The sequence below is a fragment of the Fukomys damarensis genome, unplaced genomic scaffold (genome assembly GCF_012274545.1).
Source record: "Fukomys damarensis isolate Sample0158 unplaced genomic scaffold, DMR_v1.0_HiC HiC_scaffold_16, whole genome shotgun sequence".
Lineage (NCBI taxonomy): Eukaryota > Metazoa > Chordata > Mammalia > Rodentia > Bathyergidae > Fukomys > Fukomys damarensis.
Genome location: NW_022900928.1, coordinates 68,518,716 through 68,540,702, shown reverse-complemented (window position 1 = coordinate 68,540,702; position 21,987 = coordinate 68,518,716). Strand labels below are relative to the sequence as shown.

Sequence of the window (21,987 nt, the reverse complement as noted above, 5' to 3'; positions counted from 1 at the left end):
TACATGTATAGTGAAAACAAGTCCTGATTTTCAAAGAGCTTTTCTACCCTTGCAATCATTTTCCCATTTCTGAGTGTCTATGAGTTTGCATTTTCCCCACACCTGCTAAGGTAAACAGGCCAAGTGCACAGAGGCAGGTGCAGGGGGACAAAATAGTATGACCTCGACCTGGAGACCTGGGAGAGGGGGTGTGCTGTTGTAGCCTCCTCCGGAAGGGACTGCCTGCTGTATGATTATATTTCACAAATCTGCATATGCCTTGCTGGCCCAGCCTCTCAAAACTCAGGTCATTTTCACATTAGCAAGTTAGCTTCCTTTGGCTGCGGGTCATAAAGGCTGTTTTCTTGCCTTTTCTTTCCTGGCTGGGCTCCCCTCTGTATCTAGACCTCAGAGGCAGAGTAAAGGGAACCAGAGGAGATAGTTCAGAGTGGGTCCCATCATTGTCTTCAATCTTTGGAGCTGGCAAAAGGTAGCTCAGCTCCCTGCTGAGTCACCATGAAAGGCAAAGGTTTTAAGACTCTCACACAGGAAGAGGATCCTGTCTACTAGCAGCTGGGTCAGGAATTTACTGAGGTCCCCTATTTGCTCCTCATTTGTCCTGGTCCCACTGCCCCTCAGACCTGGCTCTGTCTCCTATGGCACCTTACCAGACGCCACTGACACAGCGGGTGGATAAGGCTCGAGGGGCAATAGTGGAGCCCTGCTGCATGAAGCCCCCAACTGGAAACCAGAGGCTGTTGCCGAGGGAGTACTGGTTCACCAGGAGGTTGCATCGGCCCTGGGCACATGGGTGGGGGCTGTACCACTCGTAGGGTGTCAACCTGTGGGAGAAAAGGAACATACACAAGTGTTGCGGGGACAAGTGTGAGAAAAAGGTGCTGGGCAGAGAATCACCTGCTCTCCCTCTGGTCTCACCTCTGTGCCTCAGTAACTGGTCTTGTTGCCTTGGGCTAGCCACTTCCTTTTGCTCAATTTGAAGCCCCTCCCCACCAAAGAGTTATGATGGTACAATTGCACTATTGGTGCCCTATTGGTGCACTGTTGGTGGATCTCATACTATTTTCTTTAAAGTTACACTTTTCTCCCTGAACATATTCTGATGTGGAACTCTAATATACAAAACAAAAGTTCAGTCAGTTAGCTAGAAACTGGGGGCATCAAGGCATGGGCAACCAAGGAAGTTGCTTGTTCTTCTATTCCAAGTTCCCAAGGGAGGAACCTTAGGGTCCCACAGAATCAGGGTTGAAAATCTCAGTCTAGTTCTAGAACTTCACCCTATATTAGACTCACCGAGGAGGCTTGTTAACATACTGATCTCCACGTCCTACTCCCCAAACTTCTGAATCAGTGAGTACTAGTGAGGTCTAAAATCTGCATGTTCCCTGGGGATACTGATGCCTGCCACTCAGTGTGCACCCTCAGAAGCAAAGGCTCACACTCCAAATTTACAGCTTTCAGGGTCCCAGCTCTACAGATTGAATTCTGGACCCACAAATTTAAAAATTTAAAAGCTCCTGTTGTGACTGTGATGGTCAGATGGCCTGGGAATGGCAGTGATTTTCAAATATTTTTTCCCTCTCAAATATTACTCAGAAGTACAATATACAAGAGATAAAAGCAGTGGATCTGGAAGATGAGGCATTGGGACTCCAGAGTGGTGGTCACCCTCAAAGGAATTACCCCTCTGGTAGTTCCCAGAAGCCTTTGTGCTCCACAGAATCCTTGCAGATCACTGCCTTAGAATAGCCTGGCTTGGATATCCTCTGTGTGTAAGTGTGTCTGCATGTGTGTGAATGTGCACATATGTGGTTAGCCCTCTAATACACTTTTGTTAATGTTTTTGATAATGCAGTATACAGTGTGTGGGTGAGGAAGGCAGGGAAGTGGGGCAGCATAGCCTGTAATGGCAGCTTTAGGTTTCCTGGGGCATGGTGAGGCAAGTTTGTGTGCGTGCATGTGTGTGTGTGTGTGTGTATGTGTGTGTGTGTGTGTGTGTGTATCTGCTGATCAAGCCCTAAGAAGCTTTCCAGGGCCCTAAAGGTGACTTGGGAGCTATGGCATGACTTGCAAAGGGGCTTAGTCACAGAGGCCAGACAGAATCACAGAGCAAAGGAGCCGGCCACATGCAGACAGCTTCCTAAAAGAAGCAGACAAGGCTGCGAAGTGGAGAGCAGAAGTGTCAGACAGCATGCGAGCTCCCGCGCCTTGCCAGCTGTCCCTGACAACAGATACTTGACAGTAGCAAGCATGAGCCCACGAGGCCCAAGAAGGGTAGGTGGCATGAGAGCAGCAAATTCAGCTGCCTCTGTAGACTCCTGGGTATAAGCCAGGCTATTCTTTGTCAGGTTGGATCTTGTGGGCCCCAGTTGACTTTCCCGATCTTGACCTTGATCTCTATTGGAAGAGGCTCACATAGGGCAATGCGCCCTCACTTGGGCAGGATGGGAACTAGCCTGGAAGTTAGGCATCCTAAGGTTCCTTGGGTGCTGGGTACTGTCGCTGCCTCTCCTAACCAGACGGAGTATGTGCTCCCCTTGTCCACTGAATGAACATGCCCTTGGGAAAGAGCCCATTCTCAGAAGTGGATTATGCTACAGAATCATCTGGCCCTGCCACTGTGGCCTAGAAGCAAAAGAGACAAGTGAGAGGACACTTGCAGTAGATCTCCATCAGATTTCTATGAGCGCATCCTGAGCTGTTCTCTGTCCCCACAGAACAGCCCACTGGAGTGAGCTGAGGGCTGAGCAGGGAGTAGGGACTTTGGTGAGTGGCCCGGGAACACTAGGGCTAGTTTTACTTCTGCATTGTAAGTTCCTTCTGATTCCTTCCGACCAATTTCAGGTTGGTCCAAGAGCTCTCAGACTCAGAGACAAATAAGCCCCTTTGTGCATGTTAGTGAGAGACCACAGCCTAGGCACGTCCCTGGGTTCTTTCATAGGGTGAGGGCAGTCCCTAGCTTTTGGGGCTAGGGGAGGGCTTACTCTCCCCAACCCCTGATCTAGATCATTTGTCTTAACACACTCCCCCAAAGACTTCTCTCCATCCCATCCTCCTGCCACCTGCCACTCTCCACTGTCTTATTCAACAAGACAGCTGTGTTTTCAGAGACAGAGTCAAGCTTTGCTTTCTCCCTGGCCTGTGTCACTGCAGCCTGAAGTCCCACCACTCTGGATTTTCAAGCTCTGTTTCTTGTCATTCAGCACTTTGTGGCAGATCCTGGCAAGGACCAATGCCAGGGCAGTCACGGGCAGCGTTTAATCAGAGTGATCATCCTCCCACCTCTTTCCCTCTTCCCTTTCCCAAGGCTCCTACAGATGGAGGGGTCGGAGATTGAGAAATGGGAGGAAGCCTGAGCTGCAGGTGTGGAAGCAAATGCAGACAAATCTGGCCTGCACTGTCTATGTTAGGGAGGGCACAAACACGTAGATGAGGAGATGAGGAGTGTGAGGTTGACAACTGGGCAGAGAGCGTTTCAGGGCCAGAGTCCCTCTCCCCTCTTTCTAGTTTGGCACCATGATCTCAAATCGCCCCTCACTTCCCCACCCCCGCCCCATGCAGTTCCCAGAGGTGGGCACGAGGTGGCGGTGTGAGGACAGGGAAGGGGAGCAGAGAGTACCTAGCCACGAGGAAGAGGACACAGCTGACAGCCAGATAGGCTAGAAGCATGAAGAGCCAGACTCCTGGAGAAAAGGGGTCCAGGAAGGAGAAATAGCCGGGTCTGCGTCCCTGGAAATGGAGATGAAAACATGGCTCACCATACACATTCAGTCACAATGGCCTTGGGCAGGGCAGGGCAGGGAGGGCAGGGAGGGCAGGGGGAGTGTGGGTCTATCCTGCTTACAATTATTTGGGTTCTGAATGATTGGTTTGAAGGACTGTTGAGATGAAGACGCAGCAGGGGCCACTCCAAAGCACCTACCCAGCCCCGATCTCTGGGGATACATCAGAGCTAGAGTGGGGAATGTCACTTCCAGGGATGAGGGAGGCCATGCGCTGAGAGAGTGCACCAGCCCTCCACATCTCTGTGCACCACCCACTGCGCTAGGAGCGTGCGGCTGGGTTCCAGAAGCCCTCTGAGCTGCGCAGGTCTGCAGTGCTGGAGGCTGACGTGCACCCGCTTCACTCTCAAGTGTTTCTCGTGAGTGTGCTAATACACAGCAAGACCTTCGCACATAAACCTTCAATCAGTCCCGGGAGGCACTGTTTATTATTTTCTTTTTATTATTGAAGAAACCAAAGGCCAGGGCTGTCAAGAGATGTGTCCAAGGTCATAGCACGGGTAAGTAGAAGACCTGGGACGCAAACACACATCTGTCTCAAGTACTAGTGCTTGTCTCACTATGCCACAGGAAACCATGGTGTATCCCAAGTCCACCGAAGTGCTTGGCTGGAGGACAGAGCGGGAACAGAAACTAAATGCCAACCTCCCGCCAATTTCCTCAGGAAAGCAATATGGCACCAGAAGTTTTTTTTTTTCCCATTAAGTTTATTGGTACTTTTTAGGTACACAGTACAGTTATATTCATCATTGGGATCTTGTACCTTTACATGCCGTATCTTGGGTCTTGCTTTTTCCCAATCCCCTGCCCTCCCTTCACCCGCTCCACCCTTCCCTATTACAAAGACTTTGTTTCCAGTTTTTTCCTTTTCTCATATTTTTCTTTAGCCCTTTTCTTCCTATTTCATATTATCAATTACATACACAATTTGAACCTTATTTACACTTTTAGTTTTTCACACCAGAGAAACTATTTAGTATTTACACGTTTATCTCACTGAAGAGTATGGCCTCAGTATGCATCCATTTAGCTATAAAGGTCTCTAGTTTCTTGTTCTTTATGGCTGAGTAGTGCTCCATTTTATAGAAAAACCAAATCTTCTTTATTCAGTCTCCAGTTGATGGGCAACTGGGCTGTTTCCAAGTTTTAGCTATTATATAAACTGGCACCAGAAGTTTTCTGTGCCATTTTAGCTGTCTGCTCTTGGGCAAGTACTCCTCTGGCTCACTTAACCTGGGATAGATCAGACCCAACTCATCGGTGGCCTTTGGACCACATATAGCTCACAACCTTGCTTTATTTACCCCAATGTATTTTTTTTAAGACAAGGTCTCACTATGCAGTTCAGGCTGGCCTCAAACTCATAGAGATCCTCCTGCCTCATCCTCCTGAGTGTTGGGATCACAGGTGTGCGCCACCATGTCGGGCTTCTAAAGTATTACATTTTATACTAATTCCTAGTAGTAAATGATTGGGAGATTTCACATAAAAATATAAACTTCTGGCTTCTTTAGAAAACTATATAATAACATGGGCAGCACTGGAGCTGAGAGGTGGCTGCCACTGCAGAGTGTGGTCTCTCCCGCCCTGGCTATTGCCTTGGTCTTTTACCATGCTTGATTCTTCCATCTACTCAAGGATCATTTTAAGTGGAAAATGCTATGCTTGGATGATGTCAGAACCTAAGGAGGCTCATGGATAGAACTGAAAATCAGAATTAGGTTTGGGTGTTCTGTGAGCAGGTAAGCTTTCAAGCTCAAGATGGCATTAGTCATAGCAACAACCTTCTATAGATTTCCAGGTTCAGCAATAAGTCATCTTTACACTGGCTCCCTAGAAACAGGAATGGCGACCACCCCTGCCAATGCTGTTCTGAACCCAACCAGCTCTCTGAGCTTGCACTATTCATAGGAAGCTAGAAGAAGTGAGAAACCCCACGTAACAGAATTCACTCCCATAGCTGCATGTGCAGCAGGTGGGAGAAAGACACAGTTCTGCATGGTCATGCTGTATACGCATAGTGCCACTCATGGGTGATTCTCACCTTCTCATCTGGATGGCTTCCCACTCCTGAACTACCTACAGTAAAGACTCTCCTTTGGGACAACATCCCAGAGGGATCACAGAGAAGATGCCACGGGCTTTCCTGCCCATAGAGTAGCCATTGTTGGGTTTTGTGGCCTTTCATCAATGTGACAGGAGCCTCTCAGGTTTTCTTTCACAGTATGTTTAGGCCAGGGAACAGCCCTTTGATACTAATTGCACACATCTTCCTTGTGGTACAGGCATGCTTGATCTTCCTGGAACACTCAGATGATTTATTGGGAAAAGGAAACAACCTGAGGGACACAGCCTAGTAACTAAGGGAAGGGGACAGGAAAGAAATATTGAGAAGACCACTTCAGCATATCTGGTCTCTTCATTATGTAAATCCCCTTACAGGAAGCAAAGACTAAACAGCAGCAGAACTGGAGACCCTGTTTGGTCATTTCAGTGTCTATCTAGCACAGGCTGCCAGGGGCAGACACAGGAAGACACAGACAGTACCAAACCTATACCTGGAGTCTGGAAGGGTAAAAAGGAGCTGATCCTGTGAGAGAAATTATTCTAGTGGCAGCAGAAATCGTTAGCTTGGTACACACATGCGGTCCCTCTTGATCTCAGACTTTCTCTGGGCAAATGTACATGAATTCTTTGGGCACTGACACTCAGGACTATTTCATTCTGTGTCTCTCAACTAAGAGATATCCAGGAGGAAAAAATCTTTTATTGTTGCTTTCTGAACCTGAAACCCCATTAGATGCTCAATGTCAGAAATCTATACCTGATTATATCACAATGAATGAAATTGAGGAAAATGACAGCACTTTTTAAAACTGCCATATTTAGTTATGAGTGATAAGAAATGATGCAGAGCCATGGGAAAAATTTTCGGAGACTCAAGTTATAAAACAGGCCACCATACAAAGGAGGACCAAAACATAAACAGAGCTCTGCTGGAAACACATCAGTCAGGTTGGCAAGGTGACATCTGATCCCACCTGTGATCGACTGACGCCAACCAGAAGAGCAAGGACTGGGCAGACATTTGAGATTTGCGTCTGGGCTTATGCAGCATTAGCATAGGCTGAGTCCACTCTGATGCCACAGAAATGTATGTTCCTTGCAAGATTCTAAATGCCTGGTATCTTCTCTATGTGGATGTTTCCGATTGCCTCCTTCCCAGAGGATGCCCAGATTACCGGCAACTGGCACAAATCAGGTGTCGCATGCCATTTCATTTCATTTGTGGAACCTGAAGGATGTATGATGCCGATGCTTTTCTCCAGAAGAACTCCAAGTGCTTCATGCTGTTCCCTTGATATCAATACCCAATTTTCCATACTGATGGACAGAAGAACTGAGACCCAGGAAGGCTAAGCGCCTTGGTGATGGCTTCTATTTCTCTGGTGCTTGTTCATCAAGTTGCACCACTGTACCAAATATTCCTCTCCCTTTAATCTTTGCAACTTGCTCCAACAGACTTCCTAATTAATCCCACGCCTTTTTCCCAGTGTCAACAAAATCCCAACCTACTCTACTGTGCCCCTTTAAAGTACTTACAAACATTATTTATACTCAGTATCATTTATTGTGACTGTTGTATTTATAGGCATTTATATCGATTTACACAATCAATATAACTGCTGACTACAAATTGGGTTGTTTTCCTCCTTGTGGATGCAACCACTTTGGAAGTAGGTAAGTGGTGATATGTAGATTTAAATATGTATCAATAGAAAAATATAGCTATCTATCTGTGCCCCCAAATATCAAGGACAAGTCAGGCTCTGCTGATGGAATTGGAAATCAGATGGCAGCAAAAATAGAACTGTTTCCCTTGGCTTTTGGACTGTCAGGACCCCTGATGCTCTTTGATGATGGGAGGGACCTGAGGACTGGTCACCAGTTGATCCTGGTGTGCTGAGGTCCCCTGAGTGATAGCAATGCAGCCGTAGGGCTGACCACAGAGCTACTGAGTGGAATTAAATTCTTCTGGCCTCCTAATTTACTAACCCTTCACTCTATGAGTACTGGAAGAAATTATATTGGGAAAAGAAGGCAACCACTTTCTCAGAGTCTGAGGTCAAATGCATAAGGGAACTAGAACCTGGTAATGCAGCACAGGTGGTGAATTACAATATTCTCTGGGTAGCCAGACTACCCAGGGTTGAGTCCTGCCTCTCACACAACTTGTGCGATTCTGGGCATGGTACATTACCTCCAGGTCTCTGTTTCCTCTTTTCCAACATGGGTATAACGATAAAACCAAATTCATGGGGTCATTCTGAGGACTCAGTGAGTTAAAATAAAGTACAGTCTATGTGTGTTCTACTCCCCTTCTGTATAAAGGCAGCTGTGAGAGAAGGATCCAGAGATGGTATATGACAGAGAGCACTTCCTTTTATAGCAATGCCTTCCTCAATGGAGAAGAAACACTATTTTATGTCGTATATTGACACATATTAAAGATGCCTGAAGGTGAATGCCATCTGGCTACAGACAGTTTTCATAACTCCTGGAGTTTCTATGGGTTGTAATACAAGAAGCATGAGGGTTCCCCCAGGGCTCTCTAGGGACACAATTAAGGCAATTCCAGACTTTCTTCTGGAATGATGGCTCTTAGAAACCAGCAATTCCAATAATTAGAATTCTGTTTCACACCTCAGCCTTCCCAAAGAAGTGACTGGCTGGGTGGACCAGGCATGTGGCAGGTTCTCTTGGGTCTGGGTTAGGACTGTGTACTCTAGTCATTATTTCTCTACATACAAAAACTAGTGATGTTAACTCTCTTCCTTCTCATAACGTGTCCCTTCTCCAGCATATCAATGACAAAAGGCTGTCAGAAGCTCCGTGTGTTTTTTTTGTGTACTGGGTATCGAACTCTGGTCCTTGTGCTGACAAGGTAGGCGGCAGCACTACTGAAGTCTTTAGTGCTTTTGACAACATGGCAATTTATAGAGTGTTAGACCACAACATTAGTAATGGTCATTGGTCAAGAAAACACTCTCTAGGGCTGAAGAAGGAAGAAAAACATTCTCTCCATGACTTCTTCTGGGAGAGGCAGAAGGAGGTGAGGTTTTTCTGGTTGTATTGTAGGAACCCATCAACAGCCTCCCAAGATGTCTACAGTGAGGTGTTGTTGTTTGTTTGTTTTGGGTTGTTCTTTTTTTTGCATATAGTATGATTTAGTGTATACTTCACCTCTGACTCCAAGAGGAAAAAGAGAGGCAAAGCAGTTAATCCTTCTCCACATATAACATCCAGATGGTTTGTTGACTATATAACCCATATGGCTAGCAACTTCCCCATAGTTATTTCCACTTTCCTGCTTGGAAATCTGATGTCAGAAGACCTAAGTTCTTATCCTGGTGTTGACCTTCACTTGCTAAGTGATCCTAGGCAAGTCACTCAATGTCCCTGGGTGCCATTTTCCTCTTCTGTAAAATGGAGCAGCACAATACACAAGAGAGGTGAATGTGAGAATCAGGAAAACAATGCTGATGAGACACCTTGAGCTTCTTGAGTCAGAAGCACTCAATAAGTACCCAGTATTAGGATGATCACACATTCAGGGATCCACATTTCCATTAGATGGGCTATCATGTTGCTTAGCTTTTAAGACCAGAACTCAATTTATTTTCTGTTTCTTTATAACAGAGTATTAAGAAGTATTAGAAATGATTCACTAGTTTACTTAGCACTGTTCTCCATTTTCTTAGACCTTCTTGAAAAACGGGTAATATATCCAGCAAATGCCATGCATTAATTTCATATTGGTATTTTATTAATCTCTCACTTTTTAATCACTGATTTTTTTAACTTCTCTTGAGAGAGAAGACTGTAGCTGAGAGTTAAGAAAAGAAAAAGAACAGAGTATGAAACACTCCCATTTATTCATGAAAGGTGGAGCAGGGAAGAATAGGGGGAAAATGGCAAGCTCCCATTTTCTAGGGAGTTTCAGATGCTCTGGGAAGGCTTGGGATGGGACCTTATATGGGATCAAAGATAGTATCCTCAGATATGAAAGGACCTTGAAAGATCATATAATCCATAGCCTTGATATGGAGAGAAATGTACTTCTCATACCATGAAGACAGGTAGTCGGAAAGTGTACCAGACACAGAGACAGAAAACCTGGCTTCATCTCTGCTGTGCCACTGCGCTGCCTTTCCTCTTTCCACTCACTGACCAGGCTTCCAGAATCTCAGACCCGTGTCCTGTAAAATGGGAACCATACTACATGCTTCAGGCCCTGCTTTACTGAGCCAGAGCAGAGATGCAGAGGAGCTTCATAAATTAAGAGCTATTAGCCAACATACAAATACCTTAGACATATACCCCACCTCCCAGAAGATGCCAACACTAAATTATTCAGATGAAATTTATTTGTTTGGGGGTTATACGGGCCAAATGTTGGAGCCCAAGTTGGCTCTGGCACATTCTGCTGCTGCCTTGCTCCAACAATCAGGGGGAGCTTGAGGAATACAAACTTATTTTAATATTAGTCTGAGCAAAACAGCATTAGGCAAATTGCTACAGCAGGAAAAAAGAGAGAAAACTACATGATATCCTCTAATGTCAAATATAGATGCTTTTGTTTTTCCAAGCTCTTCTCTCCTCCTCTTGCACAGCTATTTGAGAGCTCACAGTATGCATTAATACCATAAAGCCCTCATAGCAAAATGCCCTTAGAGTTATGGTGCTATATCAAATATTGAACTTCTCAGTAAGAAGAAATTAGCTCCTTTTCCAGGAAAATCAAGAGTCTTGTACTTCAGAGGTCCTATTACTTAATGGTCATCTGGAATAATAGGAGAAACCCTGGAGTCCAAAGGCTGGGCATCTATGTATGGCCTAGAAGTGCATCTGGCCCCAGCCAGGGATCCTAATGCCCTCTCAGGTGGATACTTAGGGATTTCAGGGAGAAGGCAATGAGTCCAGGTGGCAGCTATAGCCAGGCCCGAGCAGAAGATGTGTCTGGGCTGCCTGAAACATCTGCCTTCTATCTCTTTTTGTTCTCAAGATCAAGGTGATAAAGGGAAAAAAAAATCTAGTAAGGATAATATGCATCCTGTTTCCTGGAATACCAACCATGCTGGGCCTTCTAGAGGAACCCAGATTCCTGGGACTCAGTGCTGCCTAGTCCACAGAGGAAAGCATGGTGCTCACTGACCACAAGGTCCCTGTATTATGACCTGCCTTCTGCGTTTCCCTCATTTCCTCCCCTCTCCCTCTCCCCTTCCTTCCTTCCTTTCATACTATCAAATAAATACCATATGTATAGGACGGCCACATTTTCCATACCAAAAATCATGTCACAAAAATGTACAGTTCAATAAACAGGTATCTTGCCCTTGACATACCTCTCAATGGGGTCTACTTAGAAAGACATAGGTAAAGCACATTAAAACATGATATAAAATGTTGTAATAGATAGGTAGGCAGAGAGAAGCAGCTCAGAGAAAGGAGCAATCAGCTCTGCCTAGGAAGGTCATGTTGAAGAGCAAGTGTCATTTGAGCTGGGTATCAAAGGCCACCTAAAAGTCTGGTGGTTAAGAGATGAGAAGATGAGTGCGACCTGGATGAGGAGGGAAGATAAGGCTGTAGTGATGGGAGAGTGGAAGCAGCTTAGGGCCAAGGGGCTTGCAGCCAGAGAAGTGGCAATGGGACAGGAAATACAGGCTTTATCTCCATGCTAAGGGGTTGAACATTTTCTTATAATTGATGGGTAACTGGTGAATGATTTGAAGTAGCAGGGTGACACGGATACATTTGCAAAACAAGCAAGCAAGCCACCCTGAGGCTACGGATGGAGGATGAACTGTAATGAGCAGCAGTTCCCATACATTTATTAAATGTAATAGCTTAACACCTCATTGTGCATTTGTCAGGCACTGTTATAAGTGCATTACATATGTATTCTCATTTCATTTACATGACAACTCATTTTTACAGATGAAGAAACTGAGACACATGTGACACTCAGCTAATAATGATCAGATCTGGGAATAAACGCGGGCAGTCTGGCTCCCATCCATCACCTTCACTCTCCTGCTTCTTAATGAATGTGGGTGATGACAGCAGCTCTTTGATAAAGATAGTAAAGGATAAGAGACACTTTGCCCTCAAGGAGAATACTGTCTGCTGGAATGGCAGGAGTCTGGCTCGGAGACAGGGAAAGCCTGAAACAAGGTGGAAGAAACAAGGATGCACAGTGTGTCTGAGAACTATTTAGGAGGTGAGACGAAAGGTGAGGAAAGCTCAGGGAGGCTCTGGTTACTAGAAGAAGATGCTAGTAGCTGAGATGGGCCAGAAAGGAGGAAGAGGACTGAGTCTGAATAAGAAATATGCTGCATGCAGTTTGAGACAGTGTTTTGCAAGACATTCAGGTGGAGAGGCGTAGCAGTGTGTAAGAAACACAAATACACTACTGGAATTCAGGGGTGGGGCAAGGGTTAGTCACACACAGAGAGCAGGTGAGATGATCTGGGGAGAGAGAGAGAGGAGAGAGGAAGAAGAGAGGTGCCAAGTGAAATGATGAAGAGGTATGAAGAACACCATGAGAAAATGGTCCTTAGATTCGAGGAGTGGAGAAAGCTCTAAAAAGCAGGCTGGATCAATAGCAACATATGCCAAAGCCCATTTCCTCAGCCAGCTTATTAAGTAGCAGGGTGTGGGTGGTAAAAAGGGTAAAAACATTCTTCTTATTTTGGTCCTAGAGATGCCTGAGCAGAAACAGAGATTATACCCTGACACCAGAAAGAAGGAAAATATCCCATAATCAACATTTGATGATCCATGTTCATGAAAAAGCTCAGATAATCTTAGATTGCTGGAAATTCACAAATTATTTCTGGTTATCTATAGTTCTCAGAGACACACTTGCCATCACTTATTATTTTGGAGGCTTTGGCAATAATTCTTGAGTAGGGATTATATTATGCAAAGTACATATATAGCAAAACATTGTGTGGGACCTCATTAATATGTACAATGTCTGTATTTCTGTGTATCAGTTACAAATAAATAAAGTAATTCTTAACAAGGCATTTACACTTTGAGTTAATTATTTCCACTCTTGCACACAGATCTGATTAGCACCAGATGCTCACTTTTTGCTAACAATTATTCATCAGTCAGGTGATCTAACAGATATAGAACTAAGATAGACATTCTAAATCCTGATAGACTATAGATATTAAATGAATCATAGTTTTGCAAGTGAGAATCATCTGTTAGAGAATATTAAAAAATAACGAACATCCAATTTTTTAAACTTTAATTGCATTACCTCAATTCTGTTACATGAAAGACAGTAGTTTCAGGTTTAGACTCTCCTGGGAGGTTCTACTTGCCTACATTTTAGCATTAGATATCCCTGCTAGTGCCTCCACGTATCGGATGCAGCAAAGTTTATTTTGGACTCATTCTCACTAGGTTTCCTCTGCTTTAGTCAGTTCAGGATTGTTCTCACCTGAGCTGACTTTTGGGTAACTTCTCAGCATGGTGCCTCACACACAGAATGCACGTGATAAATATTTGTTGAATAAATGCATAAACTGTCAGTTCTGCTCAGGGTAAGCTGTTCATGCCAGCACTCGTTTTTTAATTTTGTTTGGCCCCACTCTAAAACAGATCTGAACAGCCATGTGGCACACTGGAGCCTCCACAGGGAGGCCAGAGGAAGGGAGGGTCCTGACTACAGAAGGGAACTCTTACCAGTCATACATCATATCATATCATACCTATCTAAGGGAGTTTTAAGGCTCATATATGGTTGTGGGAGTGGGTAACTTCAAAAGGTAAACAGGCTGGGAACTCAGACAGGATTTCTACGTTATAGCCTTAGGACAGAATTCCTTCTTCAGAAGATATCAGTTTTTGCCTGCTCAGGTCTTCAACTGATTGGAAGAGGCCACTCACATCCTCAGCAGTATTCTTCTTTTCTTAAAATCAATTCATTGTTGATGTTAACCACAACTACATAATATCTTCAGAGTAACACTGAGAACAGTAGGTGACCAAACATCTAGGAACATAACCTGACCAAGTTGACAGAAGCAGGTGCCACTGCGTGATAAGTACTTGGGCCAGGTGCCTTCAGATACATGTTATTGATGGACCACCAGTGGGACTCTAGCTTTCTCGATGTTAATAAGGAAATCAAGGCCAAAACATAGGGTGATCTGGAGAAAGGCTGCATGTCTTCCTTTCTTTTGAATGTTCCTCCAGTGGAGGGAGAAGGGTGGGAAGAGCCTCAGAGACGGTGCTGGCAGATGTAACAATAAGGACACTATCTTTGAGTGAAAAGGCCTGGATTCCAGGCCCTGCCCCAAGTCTGCCATATGTGAGACCTCAGTTTTCTTATCTGTAAACTATAAATTATAATTCTGACTCAATTTCCTCAGGGAACAGTCCCAAAGATGCAGTGAGAAATGGTGTACAAAAGGCCTAATGAGACAACTCACTCAAAGATCACACACTTACGGGGCAGGTTGGGAACATGGAGAAAGGATAGGTTTGAATCCCACTCTTTGACTTATTAGCATGTGGCTTTCTCCTAAAAACTGTACCTCACATTCTTCATTAATAAAAGTAAGAGCAACATGTAACATAACTGTGTTAGTTTCCTGAGGCTGACATAGCAAAGGACCACAACTGGGTGACTTAAAATAACGGAAACTTCTCATCTCTCAGTTCTGGAGACTGGATGGCCAAAGTCAAGGTGTTGGCGGGGACGGGCTGTCTCTTCAGGCCCCAGGGGAGGCATCATCTTGTCTCTTCTAGCTTCTAGTGATGGCTAGCAATCCTCGGTGCTTGTAGCTTGTAGATGTATAACTCCAGTGCCTTCCCTTCAGATCACGTGGCCTTTTGCCTTATGTGTCTGTGTCTGAATTTCTCTCATTTTATAAAGACACCAGTTGTTGGGTTGGAACCTACCCATATCCAATACAACTTCATCTCAAATTTGATTACATTTGCAAAAACTATTTCCAAATAAAGTCACATCCATAGGCTCTAGGGATTAGGACTTCAATATGGATTTTGAGGGAGACACAATTCAATCCATAACCACAATCTCATGTATCATGGGACCTTATAGAGTTCTGGGACACAGAAGGGGCTCACTGAGATGGAACCAGAGGCATAGTAAACAAGAGGAGAACACTAGCTGGGAAGGATCAAAATCCCCCTTGCTCCACAAACCAGACACATCAACAATAGCACTGACTATAATGATCAAATCCTTATATTTCTTTCTGTCCTAGCTTGGGAAGCTTGGTGATTTTGATGTGTCTCTTCCTCCAGATAAGTAGTCAACTTTCACTAGCCGGGCAGTGACCACAGTGGACACTGAGGCCCAGCACAAACAGTGCTCATCCGAGAAGCAAAGCCCGAGGCACTGGCTTTGCACCAAGGAAACCTCCAACCAGGGCATAGTTCTGATGACCAAATGGCTGCCAGCAGTGGGAGCCAGGCTGAGGCTGCAAAGGCAGACAACCCTCCTTTCTCTAGGGCTGGGCTTTGGGATCTACTGAGAAGGGAGTCACTTTATCAGGAGATAGGTGGAGTGGCCTCTGGTACTGGGCAGCCCCCTGGTGCCAGGTTATGTTTGGGTAATGCATGGCAGCTGAACTGTGGACCTGAAGTAACTAGAGGGCTGGGGAACTCCATATGATAGCTGTGTACTTAGAGCCAGTTTGGATGAAAAGATGGGAGAAGGTGCTTCTGGTTTAGCATAGTAAACTAGGTGAAGCCAGCGATTTGGTGTCAATAGAATAACTATCCATTTGGTAGATGAGATCCAACCAGGATCTCTCATCTCCTGCTCATCTCACCACCCAGGACATTCAAAGTTGGGCCTATTCTTGGCTGTCTACTGGTGTGTTCTCATACACTCATTCTGGCCAACCTAGCCAGAGAAATCATTTTTATTTTTTCAGTGGGGATGCAGAAGGGTACATGTGTTATTGCATGGAAGGCTCAGTACAAGAAATCAAGAGAGGAAGGAGTCTACATTTACCTTACCAGATGCAATGCATGGAGAGAACACAGTAGACCTAAGGGTTGAAGGGATACTTGAGAATGCTAGGGTGACTTTGGGCCCCAGGAAGAAGCAGAGGACCGACAGGTTCCATTACCAAGGCATGACACGTCAAATGCTGATCCATCACTCATGGACATTCCTATTCTATTAGGCAGAGGGAATTTTTACTGGAAAGCTCACAAGTGTGGCTTTTTCATTCCTCCTGTTCACAAGACCCTGCAGCTGATGGGGGAAAAAACAGCCCATCACATTTGCATTTAAGTCTTGAAATCTAAATATTTTTGTGATCATTTATTATCACCATATAACGCAGTGTTTGCATGCAAATAACTTTAATGATATAAATGCTTATAAAATAAGTCTCTTACCATATGAACTCGGTAGAGAATGCTAATTCCCAGGGTCATGAATGGCTTAGAGAAATCAATCACCTTCTCACGCTCTGCTGTAATAGTGAGGCCTGCCACAGCCAGATCTGCTTTCTGGAAGAAACAAAGAGGAGCCATCAATAGAGCAACCACATGAGGTGGGACACAGGAACTTGTCACCAGAGGCTATCCCTGCTGAGGAGATGTTACTCCAGGCTGGCTTCTTGGATCAGGGAATAATTCTAAGGAGACAAAGCATAGCCTAGATCTGAAAAATAACTCTTAAGAGGAAAAGATGTCAAAGCCATGACGCATTTTTATTTGTGGCTAGATCCCTCTAAAAACACAGGTGATTTAAAACCCAAAGGGATCATAATCCGAGTATTCATACACAATCTCAAAATGTTCAGGAGGAGGCATTCAGAAGGTGAGCACTGGGAGATAGGCTACTGAGTTCTCCACATGGAGTATTTTTGACACAACTTGTTCATTTGTTGAGTTAATGCAACTTGAATGAGTGTTTATAAAAGTAAGACCCTTCGGTGTGGTGGTGGTAGGGATTACACTGAAACGTAAAAATGCTGGAGCCATGGGAATTACAAACAATCTAATGCAACTCCTTTCATTTCACAGAGAGGATATGAAGACCAAGAAATTCAGCAAATGGCCAAATGTCACATAGCCTGTCCTTGCTGGAGCTGGGGCTGGGATGGAGGTCCCTACTTATGCTGCCACCCAGATAGACATTCAAGTGTCCCAGGAAGAACCAAAGAGCTCATGTATCTTTAGCACCAAATAATCAGAATTTGTTGTGAAAAGATTTCCTTCCTTTCTCTTTGCTCCTGATTACAATGCAAGTGCCCGCCTGTAATGAGAGTCTGGCCTGAATTAGGGCCCTCTGGGTAAGGAGATGCTGTGGCTCCCACACTACTCATGTCAGGAAGTTCTTCTTTGTACCTGTCCTGTTGAAATCAAGACCACCTCCTACTGTCTGCTCTCTGACATGTAGGGCTGTGGGGAAGCTCAGAGCTAATGCTGGGTTGCAGTCTATGTTCTGCTCCAACTAACCAGCCAACTGAGGCTGATCACTTTGCTTCTCTAGTCTTCTTTACCTGATCCACAAACCGTGTGAGTGTGATTCTCAAAAATGTAGTCTTTGGACCATCTGCCTAAGAATCACCTGCAGGACCAATGAAAATATGAATTCCTGAGTCTCATCATAGACTCCTGGAGTGGATGCTGTGATGGGAGGACAGAGGACTCTGTACTGTATTTAAAATAAGTGGCACAGGTGATTCTAAGTTACACAAATATTGAAGAACCACATTTATGACACAGGGACTATATTTCAAACTGCTGAAATATAAATCTGGAAATTTACACTTCAGCTTCTTTAAGACTTTCTTCTAATGCTGGCAGATCAGTTGATGCAAAAGATGTACAAAGAAGTGAAGAAAAGTGGAGTGTCCCACAATCTACAAACAAGCCAATGAGTTTAGAATGAGAATAAGCACACAAATGCACACACATGATTCTTGCTAAACCACTGCAACAGATATACCGCTCCTCATTTTACTCCCCAGGGAACCATGGTTTGGGCGCTGGAAGGATAATCCAGTGGCCAAAGCTATTTCTTCTACATCTCAATATCAGTCCTCCACTCTCGAAGCACATCCCCTCCCCTTAAGTAGTCATGTGACCCAGTCAAGTTAACACACTTAGACCCTTTTAAAGTAAAGCCATCCTTAAGAGAGACTAGAGTGTGGATGAAAGAGATTTTCAATAAAAAATGGAGAAGGTGATAGACTCATTCTCTATTTCTTTTGAAAGCGTTGATTGCTGCTATCAAGTGAATCAACCCTTGGGTTAGAGAGTGGGGTTTGATTAGAAGATTGTTAGTAACTTCATTTTGAGGGACTCTTTAGAGGATTGCTTGGGCTTTTCAGAACCTGAGCCCCTCAATGAAGGTGACACTGACTTGAATTCAGCTTGTGAGCACCACTGAAAAGCAACAGAATCCACCCAGAAAGATGCAGTGCCAATGCTGTGCATGCAGGTCTGCTACAAGTTCATGGCCCAGCTCTGCCTGAAACCCGGGGAGGAGGAAACAAGAATTAAAAGGATTCCAGTGAAGGAACTGAAGTAGCAATTAAGAAAACTGCAACTGATAAAAGAGGCAAGAGGTGAGCATGGCATCCGGTCTTTTCTCTGGCTATAGCTTTTTTTAGATACAGATCAAGTAGTCAAAGTAAACAACACTGTCTTTAGATTTCTTTTCTATACTCAGCTTCCCTCTAAAAAGGGCAAACTTTGGATTAAAATTTGGAAATCATTTCACAAGTGTATAGAAGTTGGCCAACAATGACATTATGCCAGAGCAATTCCATATGTCCGTACAGAGAGAAAGCTGAAAATGAACCACGTCCCACAACCAGGAATCTCCCTTACATACATATAGGACAACCGTATGCAGATGGGTGCTCTGAGCCCAGACAGGACACCGCTGTCTAGTCACAAACAAACATGACCCTAAACTGGGCCAGACATTCAGACATTTTATTCCCATACTGGTGCCCCAGCACCCCCAGCCCATATCTCTGTTCTTTTTCCCAGCCCAGTGTAAGCTGGGTGGGGGGCAGGGGAGGCAGGGAAGGAGATGGAAAGGGCAGCAGCAAGCTACAAGAAACCATGGAGGCTTGGTGATGGTTGTTTTTTATATTTAATTGACTCAGTAGAGAAGAGTAATTATCTACCTTGACTTCAGTGCACTCCAGGGTGCCAGCAACAACCACATGGGATGAGATTATTCCAAAAAGACGTGTGTTCATTTTCTTTTACCTTAGTTAAAAAGACATTGTGCTAAAAGGCAGCCTTCAGACGAGGAGCTAATGTGGCATGAAACCAAAGGTAAAGGAAAGGGGGCTGGGACAGCATAGACACCAGGAATGGTTGGTGTGGGAGGCTGCAGGGAGTGTGGGGAGGATGGCAGCTTATGCGAGGCTTCTGCTCCTCTGGTCACTTGTGGGGGACAGAAGCTGCACGCTCCAGGAGAAAGAGAAGTGGACAGGACACCAGAGGACCTAGGTCTTGTCAGAGTGGGGCCTCAACATCACTGTGACTGGCCTTGGGAAAGTTATTGCACTCTCTGGGATGGTCTCCCCAGCTATACAGAGGCAAGGTTTGGCTAGAAAGCCCTTTAAGCTCTTTCCCATCTGTGAACCCCACAAGTGGCTCTGCCTGGCTGCACAAGGCAGGGTTCAGTTTAACTGGCCCTCCTCTGCTTGAGAAGATGATAGGAGTCAGCAGAATCAACTGGTGCAAAGCACATGAGGACAGGCTTGCAGGAGGAAAGTGGTTACCAGACTAGTCAGCAACTGGCAGGGATGTCCTGTTTCAGGGAAGGAAACCCTTGAAGGCTAGGAATCTGTAGGATCTCAGGCCTGAACCCAGATCCTGGAGCTGGAAGAGCTTAAGGATCTAGGAGCACCAGAACCTGAGGGGAGATAGGGGCTGTGGAAAGCAGAGGCCTGGGCAGAGAAGTGGAAAGAGCTGTGCACACGTCTCAGGCTGTTCCCGGCAGCGTCACGGAGGTGTGTGCACAAACGCACGGGTATATAAATACATTCCCTGGGAGAGACAGGCCTCTCTGCCTATCTTGATGGAAAGTTTTCTTTGAAGAGCTCTGTGTGCTGCCTCTAAAAGATCCCTGCTTTTACCTCCTGGATGTTTGTGGAAATTACAAAGGGAGGACGGGTGAGAGCCATACTCCCCTTTGCTTCATGGAGTTTAATGGGGGTCAAGCAAATGCCACTGTAGCTATCAAAGCCCGAAGCCTGCTGAGCTTCTCCTGGGACCTAGGTCTGCCTGGGAGCAGGGCAGCATCTTTGCATGGGGCTCTGATTAGGATCATCCGAGCCTGCTGCTCCACTGACCTCCTGAGAATAATACCCAGGGTCTGATGGCAGCAGCAGATCCAGAACCTCCTGAAGTGGATAAAGCCTTCTCTGGTGCCTTCACTTCCTTTCTTAAATAGCTGCTGCCCCCTTTTGGGCAAAATCTTCTCCATGTGGTCAGCAGGGCCTCAGACTTCTGCTCCACCACGTGCCTCCTCTGCCTACCTCCTCCCTTACACACGGCTGGGCTAAGGGGAGGAGGGGGACCCATGGGGCTGCTGTTCCTTCTTACCACCTATGTGTCATGGGTAACTCACCTGTCTTCTCTAGGACTCAACCTTCTCAGCCATAAAAATGGGCAATGCGTGCCTATCAACATGATGTAGGATTCAAGAAGCTGATGGCTGTGGAAGACTCTTCAAAGTTGTAAAACTGTGTAGTGTTGCCATGTCCAGTAGGGGTTAGCTGAGACTTAGCCTTCAGTGTGGGGCAGACTTGTTTAGACTCTGTCATTTACGTGCTCTGTGACCTCGGCCAAGTCATTTCTCTTTTCTCAGCCTTGGTTTGCTCGTCTATAAGGTGGGAACATTACCGATACCCGCCTCCTGGAGTCAGAGATGGTGGGCGTGACGGCACCCCTAAGCGCAGTGCACAGACCTGGTCCCACAAGCACAGGAATTGCCGAGGAATGTGGACAGCGGCAATACGACGAGGACAGACTTGCAGACAGATCTCAGCCTCTGAGGGGCTACAGGTGTCGGAGATGGGCAAGCCTGGTCCAGCGATGCGCAGGGCTGACCGTGCACCACAGGCCCGGACAATCAACACCTCACATCTCTCCCCGCTGACCTCGACACGCACACCGTGTGCCTCCCATGTGACTGGCTGTCTCTTCAGTCCACACAGGGACTCTCTGGCCCCAGACTGGCCTGCCCTTTGGAAAACTCTAGGAAAGAACCGGTGCTCCATCATTCTCCCTGGTCTCTTCCTTGTTACGTGATTCTCCCCTGGGAGCATGGATTAAAAGGCCTCCCCCGCTCTTTGTGGATTCTTTCTTGGACCCACTGTGCTCTCTCTGACTGGCTTCCAGCTCTTCCTTCCCTGGATTTTTCACACTGCCCCAACCCCAGCGCCCAGCTTCCAGACCCAAGGGAAGCCAGCTGCCCCTCTGGACCTTTGCTCTGAACACCTTCACAAGCCACCCCATCCTGCTCCACCCACTACTCAGGTCCCACTGTGCCTGCCATTCTCTTCTGTTATTTATTTAACTCCGTAATTGTGTTACTTAACTCTGGAAAGCTTTCAGCGGCTACAGTCGGAATGAGAAAACACTACACAAAATAAAACCGTACTGAGCATCCTGGAACCCTCATTCTAAGGTAATTGTCTCCGTATTGAAGAAAAGCTCACAGAATTGAAAAAGCTCACAGAATTCCAAACAAGCCTGAGCCCAAGGCGGTGGAAATGGGGCTGGCATTATCCAAAAATACCAGACAGAAGGAGCTACGTGGCCAGCAAGCCTGGCTTTCCTGGGAAGAGGAAGCCCATTTGGCTCCAGCTCAGGGTGACACGGGGCTGCTGAGTGGACAGGACCCTGGGAGACATCGTGTCACCGAGTCTGTCCATGGACATGAGGCTGAGGCAGACAGAGGCTGGCCCTCACCTTCACGCTGGGTGCACCCTCACTACCCTTCACTGACTCTACACTGGGTCACAGGCAGTGTGAAGGGTACTGTGGCATCAGGGAGCCAACACAGGCCTGGGACCTGACAGAAATAGTGTACAGTCCAGTGCAGGAGGCAGGCAGGCATCGGGTTGTTTAAAACGTTTTTTTTTTTTTTTTTTTTTTTTTTTTT

General features: G+C 45.8%; 1 protein-coding gene across 3 annotated transcripts in view; it reads right to left on the bottom strand.

The window, feature by feature from the left end:
- Positions 1–21,987, bottom strand: part of Grik4 (glutamate ionotropic receptor kainate type subunit 4) — a 308,759-nt gene that overhangs the window by 25,065 nt on the left and 261,707 nt on the right. For all 3 annotated transcript variants that reach the window (XR_004517486.1, XR_004517487.1, XM_033764389.1), the window contains 3 exons: positions 16,239–16,352; positions 3,617–3,726; positions 648–821 (listed from right to left, as the gene is read on the bottom strand). Coding sequence is in view for 1 of the 3 variants with exons in the window: in XM_033764389.1 (XP_033620280.1) it covers positions 648–821; positions 3,617–3,726; positions 16,239–16,352 (398 nt within the window). In the remaining 2 variants the exon portion in view is untranslated. The remainder of the gene's footprint in view (positions 1–647; positions 822–3,616; positions 3,727–16,238; positions 16,353–21,987) is intronic.